Source organism: Erithacus rubecula (assembly GCF_903797595.1).
Source record: "Erithacus rubecula genome assembly, chromosome: 9".
Taxonomy (NCBI): Eukaryota; Metazoa; Chordata; class Aves; order Passeriformes; family Muscicapidae; genus Erithacus; species Erithacus rubecula.
In genome coordinates, this window is record NC_136660.1 from 28,415,332 (window position 1) to 28,438,178 (window position 22,847).

At 35.2% G+C, this 22,847-nt stretch overlaps 1 protein-coding gene across 2 annotated transcripts; it reads left to right on the forward strand.

Annotated features, from left to right (window-relative positions):
* Positions 1 to 468: 468 nt before the first annotated feature.
* CCDC172 (coiled-coil domain containing 172) lies at positions 469 to 18,218 on the forward strand. Of its 2 annotated transcripts, XM_079311943.1 has the most exons (8): positions 469 to 552; positions 703 to 788; positions 3,540 to 3,656; positions 5,021 to 5,186; positions 7,066 to 7,167; positions 7,864 to 7,966; positions 17,109 to 17,196; positions 18,023 to 18,218. In XM_079311943.1, exons 1-8 carry the CDS (start codon positions 474 to 476, stop codon positions 18,053 to 18,055), a joined length of 774 nt encoding a protein of 257 aa, XP_079168069.1. In that variant the 5' UTR covers positions 469 to 473; the 3' UTR covers positions 18,056 to 18,218. The 2 variants fall into 2 exon arrangements, with proteins under 2 accessions (XP_079168069.1, XP_079168070.1); XM_079311944.1 differs by lacking the exon at positions 7,066 to 7,167.
* The last annotated feature ends 4,629 nt before the right edge of the window (positions 18,219 to 22,847 follow it).

Sequence of the window (22,847 nt, forward strand, 5' to 3'; positions counted from 1 at the left end):
ACATCAGTCTTTAAAAGATCAGTAAATCTGAGCAGATGAAAGGGTGATGGTCACTCCATAAAGGAAGCAGTAAAGAAAATCAGCTTCTGAATAACAAAACCAGTATGGAGCACATGGTCCTAGAGAATTAAAAAAGCCAGAGCTATTTTACTAAAATCCCCAAATCCTGAGTCAGAACCAGTTTGACAGGTAAGGCCAAGTTTGATGTGATTCAGTGTCGTTTGGTTTTTTCCTTACCAAATATCATGTGCCTCCTGCTCCTCCTGTGCTGCTAGGGCTCCCCTAGCCAGTCACCCCCATTTCCTCGAGGTTTTTCTTTGAGGTTTTTGCCTGAGGTTTGCCCTCACAGCGTTTCTGCAGCCCTCAGCTGCCTCTGTCCCCGTGTCCCCTCAGGCTGCCCGAGCCCGGGAGGCCCCTGAGGGCAGAGCTGTGGGACCCTCACAGAGCAGGGCCCAGGGGCTCCAGCAGCAGCAATGAACATCAACGCTTTGCTCCAGCAAATACACTTCACAGAGAAGCAGGTCAGGGAGAAGAGGAACTTCATCCAACAAGGTCGGCCCCATGGGCGCCATCCTGAGGGGCCTCCCTGCGCCCTGAGGGGACTCGTGTCAGCATGGCTGGTTCTTGGCACCTGCACGTTTCTGTGAGGGTGTAACATTCACAAACTGAGCGTTCTTACACGTGGTTGTTGTTGTCTTGCAGCTAAATGCGACATAAATAGAGGTTATGAAAAAATTAACCAAATAAAAGAAGAGCTGAGCGCTGCAAAAATTAACTTGGAAACCAAGGTGAGCAGGCATATTTATAGTGTATGTGATAATGAAATACATTGTGTTTACAAATATACGACCTATTCTTTCAGGAATAGATCCATAAACACTTTCGAGTGTTTATTTCACGGGATCCTGAGTCATATACTAAAGATCTTTCTGTGACCTTACATTAAGGTTTACAAGCCCAAAGTGTTTTTCTAGGGAGGCCAAAGGCAGAAGAAAGTTTCTGAATCTATTTAGTGATTTTTTTACTCATTCCATTTAATCAAGCTGCAGATGTATTTTCAGATTAAGCCACCGGTTTTGCAGAGCTTTTCACCAATAACACCTGTGGTTGCGAATTATTTAAAAATCCATTTGCTTGTGTCTGAAAATTAAGTCTAAATACCCTCCCCTGTGCTCTTAAGTATCTGTGCTGACAGGATGTGTGTTCACAACAGGAAAGCATGGGGAGCCTCCTTTGAAATCAGAACTGCTGGATCCCATCACTTAAATAAACAACTTCAAGAACCTTTGGGAGATTACCTCATCTAGCTGTGAAAATAAACGTTTGGAGGATGACTTTCAGATATATAAGATATAAGATATATGATAGATAGATAGATAGATAGATAGATAGATAGATAGATAGATAGATAGATAGATAGCTAAGGAGGGATCAGAATAGAACTCATTTATAAATATTTACTGGTTGCAAATTAAGACTATAATCATGTAGGCAGTTATTCAGATACTCACATTTATGCATGCCACAATCTCAGAGCCCAAAGGTGCTTTAGAATACTAATTTATTTATTCAACATGGATTATATCTGGATGTTGCTTGTTAGGTGAAGTCCTTAGTAATCTTAGTCATAAGTTTATTTATGAACATCACAATTTATGTTTATACTACTAATTTGTTATTGATGCATTGTAATTTATAATCTAGGTTTATGTGGTAGGTACAGAAGGTCCCGAGAGTAGAGCCATTATTGTAAATGACTAATGGGAAGAGCTGAAGAACTATTCCTAATTAAATTTTATGTGCTTTACTGACCAGTATTAATAATATTCTCACTGATGTCCACAAAAATACATTTTACTTGCTTGTCTAGTCTGACATTGATTCATTTATAGATAGGAAATGATACAGAAATGTAGTGGAATAGAAAAATGCATTTCAATCAGACTGTATTTAGGTTTAGAGATTATATAGTTATTGACATTATTTAAAGTAATTTATTTTTTACTACAGGAATTAGGTTTACATATGTCTGCAATAATTCATGTAATTCAAATAATATTTAATAATGCTGTTCAGCTAATGCTGTTCTACTTATTCCACACCAAATAACTGCAGTTCTTTATAAACATACATATCCAACCACATGCATGCACAGCAGCTGATGCCTGACCAAGATGATGAGACTGAGTTCAGAAGTTTTTTGACATCTATTTCTCAGACACTACTGGTTGTAAAAGAGTCCTAGGCAATGCAATTTTTCCCTCTCTTCTGTAAAATCAAATAGTTTGTAATTAGAACCCAAATGACAGCATTTTGTTGTTTGTAGCTCAATGACTTATTTAAAATAATGGTTGCAAATGCATAGATGAATTTGGCATCTTACAAATGGAGAAACTACACTGAAGCTAGTTATGTACAGCATTACAAATACAGTGGTGTAAGACACCTGTTCTCTTTGAATTAGTATGTAAAATAAATTCTGAGCCAAGCATGACCTGCACACTTAGCATGCTGGATATATCAGGGATGAGGGTAAAATCTAGTTCTTTCCCTTCCAACTCTCACAGTCTAGTCTTTGGGCATTTCATTCCACTAACCTATTTTGATCAGATGCACTTCATCTGTGCCCTCTCCACAATTGTGTGCATTATTTATCTTTAAAATATTTTCATTTTACCACTGCAATACTATTTAATTGGTCTTTTCTGCTTCTACACACACAAACACTCGTGTATCAGCCTGACTATTCAATTTAATCCCTGATACTTACCCTGTGTTTTATCTCTGTGGGCAAATCTAACTTAACTTTCCCCATTCATTGCTCTGAGCCAAGAGAACATGAAAATCCATCCAATAAATTATTGTCCTCCTTTAACACTCTACAACACTTGGCTCTTTCCTATTTGTTATTGTTACAGTTTATCCCACCATATATCTGCACTAAGGTTAGACAATGATACAGTAGATGTGCTAGAAAAATGAGAACTATTCAGAAAATTTTGAAAATTCAGTGGTTGAACAGCATACCCTCCTATCAGATAAACTAATGGTAAAAGAAAAGTATCCTGCTCTCCTCTGCATATTCCATAGTAGCATTGCAGAATGGATGACATGTACAGCTAATTCAGCCAAAACCAGGATTCTGGACCCCTGTTCCCCTGAAATTATTCTGATATTATTGTCTCATTTGGTTCATGATGAGCTTTACACAATGAGATGAGATTCACACAGAATGATGGATTATGTTGGCTAAAGGATCCCATGTGGTCAATACTCTTCCTGGAAAAATCTCCTAAACCTAGCAGGTTTTAAAATGTCATTTTATATAGAGCACCACTAAATGAGTATTTCAATGAAAAGAGACTTTTCAAAAACTTAGCAGTATATGGAAAGATTATTGAGGGAACAAAAGAGCTGCTATGCTTTTGTTAGTTCAACAACTCTGCCAGCACTTTTTAAACTGGACCAAGATCCTTGTGTACAATTTCAGATTATATGAAACAATAACCTTACTTTGTAATTTTTTTTTCTTTTGGAAGGTTCAGCAACTGTCTGTAAAGCAGTTCAATATAGAAATTCTGAAGAAACGTGAAGACAGCTTAGAAAAACAAAAAGCTGAACTTATTAATCAAAGAACCAGTCTTCTTAACATTGTGGTATGTTTCCAGCTGTGACATTCACACAGCCCTTTCCTATTGTACAAGAGCAATCAGCTTTAAAATTTGAAAATCTGGAAAAACTAATGTTTTAAATTAAGAAACTATTTTTAAGAAAAAAATTAGTATATGTAACAATGTAAATGTAGATAAATTCTCACATTTAATTTAAATCATGATCTTAGGTAGTGTATGCTGCATTTTATCACCAAAGCTGATTTTATATTCTTGACTTCATATTCTAATGTTTGCTGTTGTATGACTGAAGTCCAATTGTGACAGATTATTTCCTTTGTAAAGGTAAGGTAGGGAAGCCTTGCCTTAAATTGGATTGCCTCATCCACAGTCAGAAATATTGAAAAGGATCAAAGGAAAACCCCAGGGAGCCCCCACCACATTTTAGGAAATGTGGACAGTTTAGCAATCCTGACATAGCACACAATCTCTTTGATGCCAGACACACCTCACCACCTCTTCAAAGGTAGCTACTTAAAGAAGTTTTCCAGTTCTCTCAGATGCTAACCTGAATATTGCCTTCCTCTTACTTTGTTGAGGCTTCTTGGATCTATACATATGAAGAAATGCCACAGAGGAACAGTGTTTTCTGCATATGTATGATATGCCTTTTAAATCAGCACAGCTGAATTTTAAACATTCAGTACAAATCACCAGTATTAAACCTAAATCTTCAGGCAGATATCTTTTCAACTAAGTCATATTTCTCCAAAGTATTCCCAGTATATGTGCAAAGTTTAATATATCAAGTTATTTTTTCTGTATATAGGTTTAATTTCATTTTATTTAATTTAGCAATGAATTAGATTTATTGGAAGGAATTTGATATAACCTTATTCTTTGTATTTTTTTTTCTCAAAGAAAATTTACCTGTGATTTTCTATCAACAATAGCATTCTTGGTAGTTATAAAGGGAGTTAAAGTACATCAGCATTTGGCACTTTTATTTAGTTTAATAACAAGCTTTAAAAAAAGAACTGCCATACTATTCTATGACTTTAAACAGAATTTTCTAATTTCAATATGAGAGTTGAACTGAAAATCTGCAGGTTCAATTCTAAAACATATTTTACTGATTTTTAAATGCTCTGCTATCAAGAATAGACCCTTCATTTTTGCAGCAAAAAAAGTTTAAAATAACAGGCATAATGATAGAGCTGAAGACTATTTTCATGTTCTTGTAAGAAAAAATAAATATTTTCTTTACTTTTACATTTATTGTTTGCTTATTTATTTACTTTCCTACTACAAATTTAAGGATAAGAAACAGTGTCTTTCAGTCTGCTTAGCCTAACAAAGACTTTCAGTTTTTTCACCTGAACATTCAGCCTTCCCTTTCTTTTCTTCAGGCAGATTCAAAGAGAAAAATTACTGAAGAGGAAGATAATTTTACCAGAGAAGTAACAGAGTTTAACAATGAATATGGACTAACAAGTAATAGAGATCTTCTTATTAAAAAGAAAGTCAAGACTGAAATAAATGATTTAGAGAATGAGGCAGCTCTGTTGAGAAATGGTAAGTCTTATATTAAACTAGTTTATCTTGGATTAACACAAATTGATAAAATATAGCTTTATGAACCAGTAATTTTAATTTCATTCCCATTCTGTCCAGAGCTTCCTTTTAGCATTGAACTGAAAGAGTGAGGTCTGACATACCAAGCATAATTAAAGGCTCTTCTGCTCCCTGTCCTCTTCTAATGTTTGTCTTCTATCCCAATGTCTAATTCAGCAGCAGAGCTCACAGTGACTGAATTAGGTTTGGAATCACCTGTGTTTGAGCTCCATAGAGTTCCTTACCTACAAAAGGACTGTATACACAGATATCCTGTAGGACTGGTCCTTTACTGCCACAGTGTATCTTGATTTTCAGTTAAGGTAGAGAGTCTGAGATCTCTCAGAGAACAGGGTCACACTGCAGGGCAGTCCTTCCGCAAGGAAATCGGGGTCGTCATGGATCACAGGCTGAACATGAGGCAATGACATCAGAATGCCAACACCACACTGAGACACAAACAGAGTTCTGACCTCTAACACATGAAAATGATTCCTCACTCTATTTGGGGCAGTTAAGCTCTGAGCTGGAGTGTTGTGCATCTCATTTTGATCTTAAACTTCAAAAAAAAATAAGTGTTGACCAGCTGGAGAGAATCTATATAAGGACCAGTGAGAATGATTAGAGTTCTGGAGCAAAGGAGAAGGAAGAAAATGAAAGAACTGGGACTATTTAAGCTATTAAGGAAAAGACTGGAGAAAGATGGATATCAGTCTTCAAATTGTTTAAGTATCCTGTAGAAAAGAAACTAAAATATTCTCTATACCTATAGTGAACTGAATAAATAGTAACAAATGTAGAGCACAATAAGAGTCTGTCTGACAGCTTAGGAATCTTTCTAAGAACAGTGAACAACTAAAGCTCTCTACCTCAGAATATTCCATTGCCATAGGTTTTCAAAAAAAGGTCAAACCAGCATTTTTCAGAAACAAGAAGTACAGCTGATCCTTCCTTCAGGAAAAGAATGCAGTAGATGACCCCTCAAAGTCCATTCCAGCCTTGTGATCTGTCAAGTGACAGCACTTTCAATTCTCCATATCTGATGTAAGGTTACTGAAAAATGACTCTCCACTGGAGTTTATAACACCACCTTTCTTATTTCCTGTGGCTGCAGTGCTAATCTACAACTGAAAGGTCTGCATTTGGTATCAAGTGCTACTTTTAGCATTTAATTTTTACATATTCAGGCAGACCTGGGCAGTTAAATGATCAGTAGTACCTGAAGGCAACCAAAATTCTTCTCTAAGTTCAGTTGCCACCTCAGTTCCATCCTTTAATTGTGCCTTTCTTGAGGCACATCTTGTCTTTTTTCTTGCTACACTCCTGGGCACACTGACAACTCTGAAGTGAAAAGTTTAAGCAGTTCATACAAGGAAATTATGTGAGGACCTCCAGTTGGTAGAAAAACAATCACAATTAATTCCAGATGCTGGCTAATAGTAAGGTTCAAGTATATATAACACCAAAAATACTAAGAATGGGGTTTTTTTCAGTCCTGCTGAGATATGTCTGTTCTCCACCTATTCAATCAGTCATCTTCCTTTCTTTATAGCTGAATTCACTCTAAAGCAAAACATTCTTTTTATGCCCAGACAACAAAATATGTTGAACAGCTCAATAACATTAAAAAAATCATTTTGTTTCATAGCTGTGAATATATTATATGACATATAATTTCCCTGAACTGTGTTATACATGAATTATTTTAGTTTATTTTGGTTTTATATTTAAGGTTCTTTTGACTAGCTGAAGATTGGTAGAAGTAGTTAAGAATATTTAAGATTGTATCATGAATGCTAAAACTGCAATACATTTTAATTTAAAACATATTTTTTCTCAGAAATGGAGTCAATGGAACATAAAAATGTTCAGTTAAATGCACTCCAGCTGCAGAAGAATGAATTAAAGCAGAATTTATTTACTCTCCAAAGTGAGCTCAAAGGTGTGCCTGATAACTATTTCTTGTGATAATTATTTGTCTTGACAAATGCTTTTGAAAAATGTTTTCTGTCAATTTTCTTTTCTCAAGCAAAATGAATCATAGTAACAATATTTTAATCTATTTTTACAATATTTAATACATCATTTTTAAACATGAGTATAACAAATATATGGATTTCAAAGAGATTTAATTGAAATGTCATTGATGCTGAGGTCCAGAGATCTGCTGAATCATGATTTGTAAATGCAAAAAAGTTTTGCTTTTGCTGGTAAATCTTATACTTAAATGTAGAATTTAATATTTCAAAGAACTTAAAATCAACATAAATATTGTTTAAAATCTTCTGCGTCAAGGATGATCACAGCAATGGAGAATATTTCGAAATCTGAATTAAAATAATGTAAATGAGTGCTTTAATATCTTTTTTTACCAATATCTAAGTAATGTGCCACAGTAAGAGCTAAGAAAAGCAGTGAATATGGTCCTAAATAGTTTGGGAAAAGGGGCAAAATTTTCTAGATTGCAATAGGTGATTAAAATAATAATCAAATAATTCATTTTCTTTATTTAGATGCCTTTGCCCTTCAAAGAGTTTCATGAAGTAGTACTAGAAAATATAAATTTAGAATATGTAGAAGGTCTTTGAATATGGATCATTAATATATATTTATAGGGTAATTCTGATTTCATGTTTAGACCTTGAGAAAGCAATCAGGGAGGCTGAAACAACAACGAAAGATTTAGAAGCAGAAAAAGTTCAAGTCACTGAAAAACCTCAGACTGATCCTGAATGTTTAAGGTAAAAGCCTCACGTTAATTAGTTCTTAATTTAATTTTAGGACTGTAACTGCAGTCTAGTCCTGGTAACAATGGCTGTTTTACCTTTCATGTACATTATTCCTGAAATCAGAAGAACCATTCATTTTTTATTAGACAACCCCAAATCCTATTGTTGATTGCAGCATTTCACCCTCACATACATACTCCAATGAAGCCAAAACTGCAAATGTTTGTAGGGATGTCAGTCCAGCCCAGAGGGAGAGCAAACTGCTGCTGCTGGGGTGGATGATCAGCTCCTGAGGTCTTGTGAAGATGGTGGTGCTGCACAAAGTACTGATGAACTACCCAGTGCTAAACTTAGAGTCCATTCCAATGGACTGGACTGACCACAAAAACCTCCTTGGGCACTGGGGCCTCTGTTGGAGCTTCAACACAGATTTATTTTCTCTGTGATCTCTGCTATGAGTTCTAGTTTGCCTTTTAATGAAGCTGGTTTTGAACAAAATTTTGATGACTTAACCAAGACAGAAGAGAAGACCTTGCACAGTCTCCCTTAATAGTGAAGATTTCTTCTCAGGAACTGAGTGGTAACAATTCATGTCTTGTCAGTTTGCTTTAGTGAAATATTAGGTTTTCACTTCACAGAAAATAACATTGTTGTTTTGGTTTTTTTAATCTCCAAATGCAGAAAGCCACATATCACAGAACTGACCAACTTTTTCCTATTTTATGATGTTCCAGATAAAAATGCCTGGGAATGTTTAGAAACATTTAATAGACAATGCAAAGGAACTCTTCTGTATAAAGCTAGTCCAAAATATTCTCTAACAAAAATTAAGGAAATGCAACTTATATTACCATCACAGGGTTTTTTCCTATATGTTCCTAAGCTTTTGATAAAAATAAATAAATATAGAGGGGATTTTTTTTTTTTTTTTTAATCTGAAAACTTTCAATGGAAAGTTATAACTTTGCAGAGAACCCTGAGCGATTTTCTGAAAGACGATTTGGTAATGACCCATTTTTTGCTGAATATCAGTTTTTGGAAGAAAATTATATATCAGCCCTATTACTAACTCTCTTCAACCTTTTGCATGGTGTTGAGACATGGCCAAAGTCCCCTCAGCATAAAAATTAATTAGCTCACAATCCTGCATACAGTAGCAAAAAATTTGCATTCAACGTATACATAGAAGACACAGTGTAAATAATAATAACAGTAACGATTCTCCAGGACAGCACGTTATAATTCACTTCTTTACATTATTCATTCAATCATGATATATTGGGGCTGGTGATACATGAGGCTGTCAGCTTCCTTCCCACTAACATACTTCCCTTGGAATAGTTTACTGCCATGATGCCACTGAATATCCAAATTTGTGTGATTAGGTTTTTATAATATGTTTCCAGTGTGGAAGGTACAGAAGTAGCCAACACTATCATACTTTTAATCCCCAGCTCTGCCACTGAGATTCCAGGGATCAATCAAATCCCATGTGTGTCTGTCTTTCTATGCAGTGACATTAACTCACAGCTCTGCAGATCGACTTTAGTTTTCTCTGGGTGGAAAACTGGATAAAACATATTAAATTCTATTAACTGCTAAATCAGCAAGTATAATTTACAACCAAGGCAAGAAGGATGATGAGATATTCTTATTTCATGAAATGCCTCCTTTTATGGTCAAGATAAGCTAACATTATTTGACAATTTCATGTAGTGCAAAATATAAAGTGCTCTTATGCTATTACCATTATCACAAAATGCAAACTCTTCTTGAAGCCTAGTAATATACTAAACACATTTTCTTAAAATTGAAACTTTTTTCCCATTTCAGATACTGGAAAAAATTTAGAACAGATTTGCCTAAATCATGTTTTTTATCTTGCACTTGCTTTTGAACAGAAAAGCTCTATGCTTCATAGAGAGAGATAGCCCTGAAAAACTTAACTCAGATGCCAGAAGCAACAGAGCTGTGCTACTGGATTTCCATGTCAGCACTAATAGATTCTGCTTTTCAGTGGAGCCAAGCAGGCAATCCTCATTTGTCTACCTCTCTATATCACTTCTGGGCTCTTTAGAACCCCAAACTTTACCAGACTTGTACAACTCTAGCAGTTGTTTGAGGTTTTCTTTCAGTTTTACAAAGCCTACTCATCACTTCTTGGTTTGGACTACTGAATTAAGAGAATGAAAGGGGAGTACACACTAAATAGTGCAGCATATAGAAAAAAGTCCCCTGGAAGATATCTGATCACTCTCTGGTACCTCTGTATCATCAAGAGGATGGAGCCAGGATCTGCACAGTGCTGCACAGTAAGCAAAAGGCAAAAGTTTAAACAAGATGATTTTGGGTGAATTTAAGGAAAAAGTATTTTTGTCATGAGGAGGCACAGTTTGCTCAGAAAGATTGCATAGTTTTCATCTTTGAAGGTTCTCCTTCTCGAGATAAACTCATATACTTGTGTATATCTTAACAGGAGTCAATTTTGGTTGTGTTAAAATCAATGTGATTGAACCCTCTGTGTCTAAGAAATAATCCTTTTTAGCCTAATAAGATCAGGTTTTAAATCCTCATAGAGAGTTTATTGCAACAGAATTCTAGTTTTCACTGAAAATCATGTTTATGACACATAATATTTTGACACACATAATGTGGGTCAGAAATACATATTTTTTTCTATGAAATAAGCACAAAATCTGATTTTTTTTTTTTTTTTTTTTTTTTTTTACAGTGCTGGAAACCATACCATTCTAAGTGGTAAAAATACCCTTTTATGCTTCTTCCTTAGAACAAACATGAGAGACAGTCAGCATCAATAACCTGATATATGTAGCTCCCAGATCACCCTGCAAGTCTGTTACTGTATCACATCCCTAGTCCCAGCTTAAAAATCAATATCAAAAGTAGCTGGCGAGGCAAGAATCTTCATTGCAATTAAGTATATATCTAAAAGTAAATTGCGTTTCAGCTGAAGAGCGTAGCCAGCTAATTCAAATTACAGCAATTCATCTTTGATCTGAGAAAAATGCCCCATACCACGTCTGCAGTTTTATAAAATTTCTCTCAAATCCATCAAAGAATTGCAAAGGGTCGTGAGAAGCTCACACTGGTAATTCCAGCAGCTGTTGGGGCTGCTGTTAGAGGCTTGTCCTGATACATGCTGGATGCAGAAAAAAGCCAGCCAGAACTGGGATGTAGTTAGCAGGCACCTTGAAAAATGCAATCTTGTGATATAAGTTCATAATTCAGAAAAATTTTTAGGGAAAGAGGGCTTTTTTTTCTTTCTTTTTTCTTTTTTTTTTTTTTTCTTTTTTTCCCCCAAAGAGAGCTGCAATTAAGATCAAAAGCCTTGTTTTAATCATCTGTTCTGCCAGTGCCATCCTCAAACACAAAACAGCAGGAAAGAACTTTGGCATCAGCTCTCTGGAGTCCCATTTCCCTGGCAGGTAGCAAGTAACATCACTTAAGTGGAACAATGCAGGAGTCAAACAGAGACTGATACCAGTAAATTCCTAGCTATGGCATTTCACTGTTATATTCATTGTAATTATTGTATTAATTATTTATTCTCTTTCACATTTTAATTTTAAATTTTTGCGTTGCCTTAAGTAAAACAGCCTAGAAATCATTTTAGTTTAGGTTAATTTAGACTGAAACCAGAACATTTCTACCTAAAATAGATATCTTTCAGCCTATTTAAAAGGTAGAATAGGGATAAAATGCTTCTTTAAACCTGAATTCCTCTTCTACTTCAGAAGAAGAGCAGCAGAAAGGAAATGCATGAAATCTGCGTATTTTGTAAATAGTTCACAGCTTTGTATATGGGTCTAATCCTAAAAATATAGTATTTCTTCTTATTCTTCATAATCCAGAGAAAAAAACACTCCATTATCAAAATTATGAAGGAAAAAGCAATTTTTTTCTTTCATACAGTTCATACAGGAAATATATTTCTTAGAGCTCAACAAATTGTTCATGCAAACAACAGACTGCCTAAGCCACATGTATGCTTCTGGTGGGTTAAATTGTTTTTTTGGGGTTTTTTGCAATTTAATTTGATGTTAAATTTTATAATCAGAAAATATCAGTCTCTGGAGTAATATATGTAGTTCAAAATGACTTTTTCAATGGCAATCTCCTCATTGATTTTTTGAGCTTTTCTTTTTAATAGCAGTGCCTAGTGGAGCTATTATAGCTTGAATTATGTTAAAATAGCTTTCCATTATGAATTGCAGTATGGATTTACAAAAAGTAGATCAAATCTGACTAATGATGTTTTTCTTTGATACGACAACAGATAGGTTAGACAAAGAAAATTCCAATGCCATCCATCTAGACATTAATAAAGTATTCAATATTATCCCACATGGAAAAATAACTAGTTAACCTAGGGAAGACATATTAAAAAATTAAGTAAAGAAATGAGTAATAGTAACAACAGTCATAGGTCTGCAATTTAAAATTGAGGGACTCGAGGGTAACAACAGCCACAGTCAGTCTTGCTTAATGCTTTAATTAATGACTTTAGAATAGAAAGTGTTTTAAGACTAAATTATCTTAAACAATAAAACTCCCCACCTTGCAGAAGGGTCACTAAAAAGAGGAGGAATGTAATTGTACACAATGTAAGTTTATCTACATTTACACATTTAGGGACTTCAATAACAGGTGCCTGGAAGCAGAGAAGCCTGAGCATACTATGTGCACAAAATACAGCTATAAACATCAAAAGAAAATATAGCTGTGGACAAGATAAAAGAAAGAGTTATTTCCATAAGAATACCAGGAGGGTGTAAGAATACTTTGTACAAATCTCTCACCTACTTGTCAAAAAAGATTCATTCAACCTGGAAGATGAGCAGAGCATGAAGAGCCCATAAAGCAGAATGAAACAAGGACAATTCTAAATCCTTTATATCTCTGAGTATATTATACACTTGAAGAAAGCATAATAGAGATACTAATTTCAGCAACAGAGTACCCATATTAATATACCCAGATTAAGATCTAATATTCTCTGTCCAATAGAAAAATCAAGATAATTGAACTAGAAGAACCATTGACCCCTATTTACTTTCCCTGCCTTGCAATAGGGATCTTATTGACCCCTAGAAACACATTTCATTTCACATACATGCTTGTATATTTTTTCTTTGCTATGTAGCCTGTTCTTACAGTTCCAATGAAAAATAGTCCATAAAAGCAAATCTCATCCTAGATGTGCAATTTAATTTAGTGTGCCTTAACCTTTCCATGTTTATGCACCTATTATTATATATTCCTTAAATATTTCTTGTGATATTTTATGTATTTGGAAAATACCACCACACTTTTCAAGACCTCTAACTACTCTTATCAATAGTTACCTGACAGCATTCACAAAATGCAAGTTTTAGTCAATGATAACTATGTATTTTACATTTAACATTTTATCCAGGACAGCAAAGCAGAAAGTTGGTTATTTTACTTAAGGTAAACAAATTTCTTTTAATTTAGATTTAATTTACAGTGTTATATTGTCTAGTACCATCTTTTTGTTCATGTTTCACCTTCTTGCTGAACTTTATGATTACTACCAGATTACTTGCTTAATTTTATTTTCCTTCTGCTCCACTTTTATATTTAATCAAATAATTCAAGTACTTGATTTTGTATTTTGGGATACTGAATTCCATTTAGGACTTGGTTTCCTTCTTCCTCAATCAATTGATAATAGTTTGAAATTTATTGACTTCTTCAACTGTATCAATAGCATATTCTGTTTAGTAGCATCAGCAAGTTTTAAATACCAGCAAAATCTTGCTTTCACTGTAGAAATGTACACATTAATTTAATTCCAGTGTTGAAATGACAATTACCTCAAAGTCTTACCTCCACTTGAGCTTGAGACAATAAACTAAAGTCTTCAATGCTTTTGTTCAGTCCCAATAAAGTCTTAAAACATTGATAAATGTACCTCCTGATGTTCATGATGAAATCCCAGAAAAACAAGATATGTACTTTCAAGTTATATATAACTTCTTAAGGAATTTCATTTTGTACCATGAATTCTATGCCCTATATATCAGTGTAAAGGCTTTCTGTTTTATAATACACCACAATGTTTTCCCTCAAATTTATGATTAAAAAATAAAATGGTGGTCGTAAATAAGGCAAAGACAAAAAGGAGAATAAGGAAAAAAATTTGTACTTGTGTCAGCAGAACATAACTTAGGGACAGTCTGCTCCTCCTTACCTGCTTCAGGAATTATTTCTCCTTTAAGACTTCTTTACCTAAAATTATTCTTGGAATGCAAGTTTTGGATACTAAAGTCTTGATCCAGTAATTTGAATCTATGGATGATTTACAGAGAGACCTGTTTGACAATAACATTATTTTCTTCATAGTTCAATTTATAATACCAGCATGTATTGATTTCAAATTATTTTCCCTCTTTGCCACATACATATAGACCTGAAATTCAAGAAGAATGTGCATCAGCCACAAATGCCAATGACATTTAATAGCTGGGCTCATTTCAGAGCTGCAAAATCGATCATCTTCAGTGGTCTCCTCCTTCTTCATCTCTGTCACTTCTAGCATTCAAGACTAATGGAAAATGGGCCATTGATAGCAGAGTTCAGCCTAGGACAAGATAGCATCCAAAAAATGCTGATGTTGTTGTCCCACCTACTTGATTTAAGGCTAGTTTTAGCTATTGCAAATTTGGCATTTCAGGTCCAGCTGTTCATTAGAGCCTGTGATACTGTAACTTGCCAAGACACTGTTAGTCCAGTGCAATGACTTATTTTAAAGCTATATTTTATTGTCAGCAAGGAGAACAAAATGCTAAAAATAAAACAAAACCAAAGGACATGGACAGCCAAATGGTAATGTGATTTTTTCACATTATTTTTCCTAAGAGATCTGCTTTTTTTCATAGTCATAAAAAGGGTATAATTGTCAAATTAATCCTTGTTCTAGCAAAAGTTACATCTTTTTCCATTTTCAAAGGTGACAGAAAACCTGCCTTCCATCTAGACAGTATAGCTTCATGAATAATTGGTTTGCACATTCAATCTGATAGTGGAAAGATGAATATGAATATCCTGCTTATCTTAAATGTAAAATGAAAAAACGAAATCTGCTTTCAGGTTAAACATTTTTTTTAATAGTTCCATTGTCTCACATTCCTTCTGGTAAAACTTCATCATTTATTCAGTAACTCAGGCGTCTCCAATGCATTAATTTTGTAGACTGTAACCTAACAGACAGCTCTTGTTTTGTGAGTATAATATTCCTGGCACATACTGTAATTATCTAGCTTCTAAATAAGAAAGAAGGAAGACCTGAAAGCAGAATCAATTGATTAATGTAAGAATTAAACACCACATTTGAATGAATGTCTTGTATCACCACTACCTCTTGCTATGTAAGGAATTGTGCTGTCACTACATTTAAAAATTTTATGAAATGTTTGAAATAAAATTTTAAAGTCCATACACAAAATTTAAGATTTGAAGCACATCAGCAATAGAAATTAATTCACAATCCCAAGACACAGATAAGCAACTCTTACTGCTTATCTTCTGCTGGTTCTATCCCTAATGTCAACCTAGCATGGACTGGTATCATTCTTAGCTAACAAGTAGCAAATAGGCCCTGCCTCAGTTTTACAGTGTGAAACAATGGGAGAGCATTTCCTCACAGACCAAAAGAATCTGCCTTTTCCTGAAGTAAATTAAACAAAGTAGTACTTTTGTTTGTCTCAAGCAAATTAGGGTTCTAATATCACACTAGCAGAGAACACGGAGAAAAAATGCAGAGACAAGGCAATGAAGTTAAGCAGATTTAATCAAGATCACAAGCTGATCTTAGACCTTGAAATGAACTCTCAATGAAATGGACTGAAAACTAACAGTGTACTACAGTGCAGTGAAAATTTCATTTCTTAAAGCATAGTTCAAAATTCCCTTTTTGAGACTTTGTAAGCATTATGAGAAATATTTCTGAAATAAGGGATATTGACTCCTTTATAATGCAAGCACATGGAGCTCATGCTCTTTCCATACTGATGGTAAGATATTTGGGTTTTCCACAGGAGCAACAAAATTAACTTCCAGTCCAGCCTTAGTCTGTTATTCTGAAGCTGCAGTGTGACTAAGCAATCCCTCTATTTAAAGATATACCTTATAATAAAGCCATTTTCTGTGTAGAAAATCAACTCTTTGCACTAGGACACGTACCTAAAGAAGTACATCATCTCTATAATAAGGTCAAATAATTTATTGTCTATTATAGTATATAAAAGCAAAAATAGTTGCTGCCTTCTGTTTCAACTTCAGAAGAAACAAGTTCCTGCTTTAATGCATTGGTTTAGCTATTTCATGACAAGCAGAATATTTTCAGTCTGTTTGTATGTTCCAGAATATTCAGATCATTTTCTGAAACTGTATTAAGGGTAAACAACTTTATCTTTGTCATTATGTTTTTCTTCTGACAGCCATGAAAAGACCCAATATAATCTCATCACCTTGTATTTATCAGACTACTTAAAGCTCTGCCATAGATTTCTCTGGGCCTACCAGGTATTAATTTAAACCACTACAGTCATTGATGTGCAGAGCTGAGGTATCTCCTTTGAGCAGGACTAAATAGGATCTTTTGAATATCTATAATAACGTAATCCTTATTGTAGAAAAGTTGAAGAACTCCTAGCTGAGAGTATTGGGAAGTAAGTGCTGAGGAATAGTGGGAGCAGTGGGGAGAGAAGAGGAACAAAAGCTGTGGAGTGTGTGGAGGGGTATGGAGCAATGCTGGCACAGGGGCAGGCAGAGCACCCATCTCATCCAACATTGTGACTCCAGCTGAGGCTACAAGGAGATACCCAGGAAAGATAAGAATGGTAACATTGGTGCTTTCTAAGTTTCACAATTCCAATTCACATGCATAAATAAGGAAAATGATGACTAATTACTCCATGTATCTTTCACAGTTTATGGAAACAACACAGTCTAGAAACGTGTCTAACTAGCAAACTTAAATCCTGACCAGGAAAATAGATCAATGAGGCTTTTCTCACACAAGTCAAATTGAGAACTGGGACCAAAGCTGAAAAAATAGTTACCCAGCAACAGTTCTCTGACCTGAATATTTGTTTGCTTTTGGACACAGACTTAAGAAAGAATTGGAAAAATGCAAAGATGATAATTGGGAAAGCCTCTCTGAGACTCTTCAAACAGAAATTGAAATTCTGCAAATGGTATGCCATTTTCATTCTCTATTTTAAAGTGCTTGATAATTTTAGCTAAGGTGTCCTTTAGGATGATTAGTAGTGGTTTCAGATAAGCAGTTTTTTATACAATGCATGTGATTAAACATGCTCTTGTTCCAATATTCATGTGTTTCAGCTTATTTCCAAATGTCCAGGAATATAATTTCTACAGAAAAGGAAAGTACAACAAAGAATTTAAAGACATGCTTTTAGCACAAGAAAGATGTACTAAGGAATTTATATAAACGTTGGTTTATTGAAAGCTGCAAAAGATTATGCATTTAGGAGCTAAATTAACCTTTACCTCCAGCTGCCAGTTAAATGGAAGATGGGGAGTATGGAGAAATAAGATGATAATAACATCCTTTCATCTAGTATTTTATTTTGTCCACTCACAAATTCCTTACAAAAACTTACTAAAACATGTTTTTCTCTAAATGTCAATCCTAACTTCAATTTCCTTTGTCGCAATACAGTCTGTGTCACAATACAAGGAGAAAAAATATTTTCAAGTCCCTTTTGGGAAACAAAGAGGTTTTAAAGGTTCATTTTAGAGCCCCTATGATTGAGCTGTATGAAGACACAGCTGCCACTACCATCAAGCAGAATGACAGTCCTGAGAAATTTGCATTACTCACTCTTATAATCAGTTTCAAGTTTCTGTTGAAGTAATGTGACTTACTTGTACTTTGCTTTTTGTGTTATTTTTTCAGAAAGAAAAATAAAAATGGCTCAATATTTAAAAATCTCTCTGTAAAAACAACTATACTCTTAATATTTATTTTTCTACAATTCCATTCTTCCTCTTTTTCAGAATTTAGCACAAAAGAAGTCTTCAGGGAAGTGAACAGCATGTGGCATATAATCTGGAGTGTCAGAGAAGCAAGTCTGAGAATTTTTAAATTGTTTTATTCGGGTTCTATCAGATATGCTTCTATTTTCTGTTTGATTAATTCACAGTTTGTATGTGCCTTTACTTTTCACTAAAATAAAATTTGATTAATTTACAAGTGAGGGGAGGTTTGTGTTTTATCTTCACATTTAACAGCTGTCCCTCTCTCTGTAAGCTCCTCTTTGTGGCCCATGGATTACAGCACCTGGTAAACTACACATGAGGGTTGGTTCCTACATTACTAGCTCTGTTCTTTATGTTCTATTTTTCAAATGAATGGTCTCCTATTTTAGTGACTTGGTGTTATTTGAGAGGAAGACTGCTATTATCATCAATAACTCTTAACAGGAGCTGTGACTATTTCATTTATTCTTCAACAATGCAATTCTGTAATGAACTCCCTGAAATAGCTCAGCTCCAGCAACACAGCTTGACAGACCAGAAAAGTCTGCAAATCTACTGAGCTCTAGGTGCCTCCAGTAGTGCTAAGTCTGTTACTTAGCATTTGGCTTCTGATAATGCAAAAAAAAAAAAAATTTTCTCTCTCTCCCACAACCCATAAAATACTGGGTGCTATCTTCAGCAATTGAGAGCAAACACAAAACCTTATGTTTAAAAGTGTACATTTCTAGAGGACTGGTGCAGAATCTTGGTTGAATCAGAATCCCTGTTCACTCCAGCATGTAGGATATATACCTACAACAGCAGTTCCCATCCCTGCAGTGGGAGCTGACTTTATTATTCAGGTGCTCACAGTAAAACCATGTAAGAGCATTCACTCTGCTCAGCCTCACTCCACTCTGTGGCCATGGTCTCATCACATCCCACAGTGTGTGCAAATATTTTTCAACCCTTCCCACCTGGGGGTGGGATGGATAATTGCTCTTCCCTAGTTTTTCTACAGCCTGAGCTCTCCAAGCTACAGTGAGTGTCAGTCACACTAAAACTGCAAAAGATGTTTTATTAAGAAGGGAAGAATAAATCACTTTTGGAAGCTGACCAAATTCTGCCTTAGATGGAGAAAGTTTTTCCTCTTGGGACACAGCTGCAGTTTGAAGTTTGGCAAGGTTTGATCTGTAGCACTGGTATCAAAGAGTCTTCTGATCCACTGGGTTAGCTAGCATAATTCCAAGTGGTTGGAATTATCATTCTTAATAACCAGTGCTATTGGAGCTGACATCCTTATAAGACTTTTCTTTTGTCTCTTCCATAAGAGAGATCCTCTAAGGATTGCTTGATTCTAAACAACTTAGTCCCACAGACTCCTATGGGTATCTGACTTTTAAAGTTAGGCAACTGCTGCTCGTGGGTTTTGATCAAATCCAAAATAATACAGTTACATATCAAAGCATCTACAGGCAGCTAAAGCTACTTCTGAGTTTAATTGATGAAACATAAATCTGGGATTTGCTAGAATAGCTGAGTTTGTCTTGATCATTTTATTCATTTAAGAGAACTTGCTTGTGTAGGAATCTAACCTCTTAGATTAAGTTAAGTGGATTTGGCAACCAGCAAAACTTTTTTTAAACTTTGTTTACTTATATTTTTGCTTTTATTTATGAGAATCCTTGAATTTCTTTTGAAATGGTCTCATATTTATACAGCTCTTTGGTCCATATAAGTTAAAGATAGGACATAAACCAGAACTCACTGGCTTACCTCAAATGTGCATTTGAAATTTTGCTCTAAGTGGAATGAGCAATAGCATCTAATAACTACCAATTAATAGTATTGATAAATGGCCCTGTATTACCTGAAAAAAATGTATCTGTGAAAAAAATAAATTTTAAGGTCTTTTCAGAGATTTCAGATTTGAGAAAACCAGTTGAAGTGCAGTTTTGACTGTGTGCATCTTTTCATATTGGGTATGTGTGCATGAAAGTCTGTGAAAGTCTGACTTCTTGATTACTAAAGTAGAATTACTACTGTAGTAGCAGCATAAATATAGTAACATTTGTAATAACCCAAATGGCTAAAGCTTTCAAAATCAATATAAGTAAAAAACCCAAGAATAAAGATCACAAAAAAAAAAAAAAAAAGTGAAACAGAAATCAATACAAATCCTATTGGGCTAAATAAATCCCTCAACAGCTCTGGAAAAACATATGCCAGACTAACCCAGTCATTGCAGGGTGAATGTAAGACATACTAATTTTTCCAAGCATAAAAATATATTTGTCACCACTGTCTTAGGAGTAATGAAATTTTGGACAAATACTGTGCTTCTGCTTTTAAGACTCAAACTAAAAATTAAGCAAAAATTTGTGTTCTGTGAATTTTTTAAACAATTCTTAAACTGAGTATGAGTAATCTTTTAAATAATGAATGCAAAAGAACCAAATCTTTTGTTATGCTTAATAAATTTAAAAAACCCCATAATTGCCAGGTTGCCATGAAAACACACAGACATTATGAATAAGTGAATTATTTCAGGGATGACATAATAAAAATATATTTTTAAGTGCAGGTTGCATATTATATGCATGTAGCTGTCCCTTTTTATGACAAAAAAAAAGATTAATTACAGACAAAGAAATACTTGAAAAAGTTAGTAAAAAAGAGGAAGATAGTACAAGCAAAATATTATTATTCTAGAGGGGGGAAAAAAAGATTTTGGGAAAACAAGCTAAGCTTCTATATTGGATCTGGGTACTGTTGCTTCTTAGGATCAAAAGATAAAAAGCCTCATTTGTGCAGAGAGACAGAAATACTTTAAATTACACATTTACCTATTAAGAGCTCTGACAAGCATCAAGTCCTACCTCCTTCACAAAAGGGATGTAAAGTGCAGTTTAACTCTGCTCCTGTGACCATGTGCCTGAGACACAGATTTTATCACCAAATCACAGCTCCCAGCCATGCTCTGTGAAAGGCCCTTCCCAGCCTAATGCAAACAGCTCACTGCAAAGGAAAATCCAGGATCCATTTGAAAAAATAGGATAATAATAATCAGACCAGGCCATGGACATGAGATGGCTTGGGAAAAATCATTGGAGTTTCCAAAAGAGTTTTCCAGCCAGGACGAGTAAGGACCAAGAGCAGGGCCCTAGAGAGGCATCTATTGAACCCTGAATTCACAAGATCACAGCCTGAAGGCTGTGGAAGCACAGCAAGGACGAACCCAAAGAAACTGAGATGCACAATGGCAAAGGCATGGCCATGCTGAGGAGCAGAAGACCCAAGGACCTGCACTCCCAACCAGCCAGGACACAGAACACAAACCACATGGCTTAACTTGGTAAAAACTGCCCCCATGGCCTAATATTATCTGTCCAGAGTTGTAGCCATTCTTGAAGCAAGGAACAACAAGGAGGGAAAAAAACCCCATGCAAATAAAATGGATTAAAATGCAATTATTTTGTATCTTATAAGAATGATTTAAGCTACCACATTTTCATGTTACTTTATTCATTATTATGAACAGATTATTATGAACATTTCAAAGACTAACAAGAAAACCACTACAATACCTGACCACAGAATGAAATTACAGTTAGCTAATGCAACAGTGCCCACACAAATTATCTCTAATTGGTTGACATTAATATGATTGAGCTGCTGATGGTGCCAAATTAATGCCATAAGATGAAGAACAGCAAGAAAAAAAATGCACTAAAAAAAAAGTATCTATAACTGAATGTCAGAATGAGTTAATGGGAAAAATTTCCTTTGTATGACATAGGGAAAATACAAGGTTTGAGGTCTCATATCCTTGTTCAGCTGACCCAGTTCATGGGATCCTCAGTCACAGAGGGAAGTGACAGTCTCCAGCTGCAGAGCTGGTTGCCTGCTTAGAGCTTGACAGTTCAGCAAATCTAAAAAATTAGACATAAGGTCTGTGTGGAGCTGTTCAGGTGCTTTCTGCTCTGATACCACAGCATCCAGCCAGAGTGAATTTGGATGGAACTGTGGATAACTCTCTATATTGTCATGCAGGTCCATGTTTAACCTCATCCCAACTCAGCTCAGGTGTAGAGTGAGTCAGCTGGCTTAGCACAAGTCATCTGCAGTTTGATAGTGGTTTGTAACACAAGAAAGGATTTCACCACTGACTGAGCTGAAGAGATAGGGGTCTTATAAAAAACCTCCAGGTGATTTCCATGAAAAAGATAACAGGCTTAGAAGCTATGCCACACACTCATTTTCAAGGATGACAATGCAATAAACAGATACTGGCTAAAGAGGACCAGCAAAATAATTCCAGTTCTTTGAAGTTAAATGTGACACTTCAGTGTGGTAAGTGGGTAACAGATCAGATTCAATGTCTAATGGCTACATCTTGCTTGTCAATAGAGTATTTAAGCAAGTAGTAGTTCTGCTTCTTCTATTGATTGCAGCTGATGTGTAGTACTTACATATTGTAGTGACAGCCCCACCTTCCAAATTCCCATCATTCTTATTTTTCTCCTTAGGATTTGTCAACCCCTTATCCAAATGGCTTTTGCAATTTGTTCAGTTAGTGAATTTTTGGGGCTGATTTTATCAACTTTCTACATTCTTTTTTAAAATGTTCTACGCCAGGCTGCTGTTAGTAGCCCTTTGTGTAGCAAAGCATCTGTATTCTGGGCTGAAAAACAATTATATTTACTAATACCTTCTTCTGCAGAAGGACAGTTTTCACCTGGCTCACGAGTAAAGCTCCTAAAGCCCAAACTGTCAAAAACACTTAGAGACTCTGAGTTCCAAGGAGGGGACATGCCAGCTCCCATTCTCTGAAGGGCCAAACTCAAGGCACATCCAGACATTT

What these genes read in the sequence shown, in the direction of transcription:
- CCDC172 (XM_079311943.1), top strand. Translation starts at nt 474, where the DNA reads ATGAACATCAACGCTTTGCTCCAGCAAATACACTTCACAGAGAAGCAG. An exon ending in GAGGAACTTCATCCAACAAG is followed by an intron (nt 553 to 702) that starts GTCGGCCCCATG and finishes GTTGTCTTGCAG; the next exon opens with CTAAATGCGACATAAATAGA. An exon ending in ACTGATCCTGAATGTTTAAG is followed by an intron (nt 7,967 to 17,108) that starts GTAAAAGCCTCA and finishes TTTTGGACACAG; the next exon opens with ACTTAAGAAAGAATTGGAAA.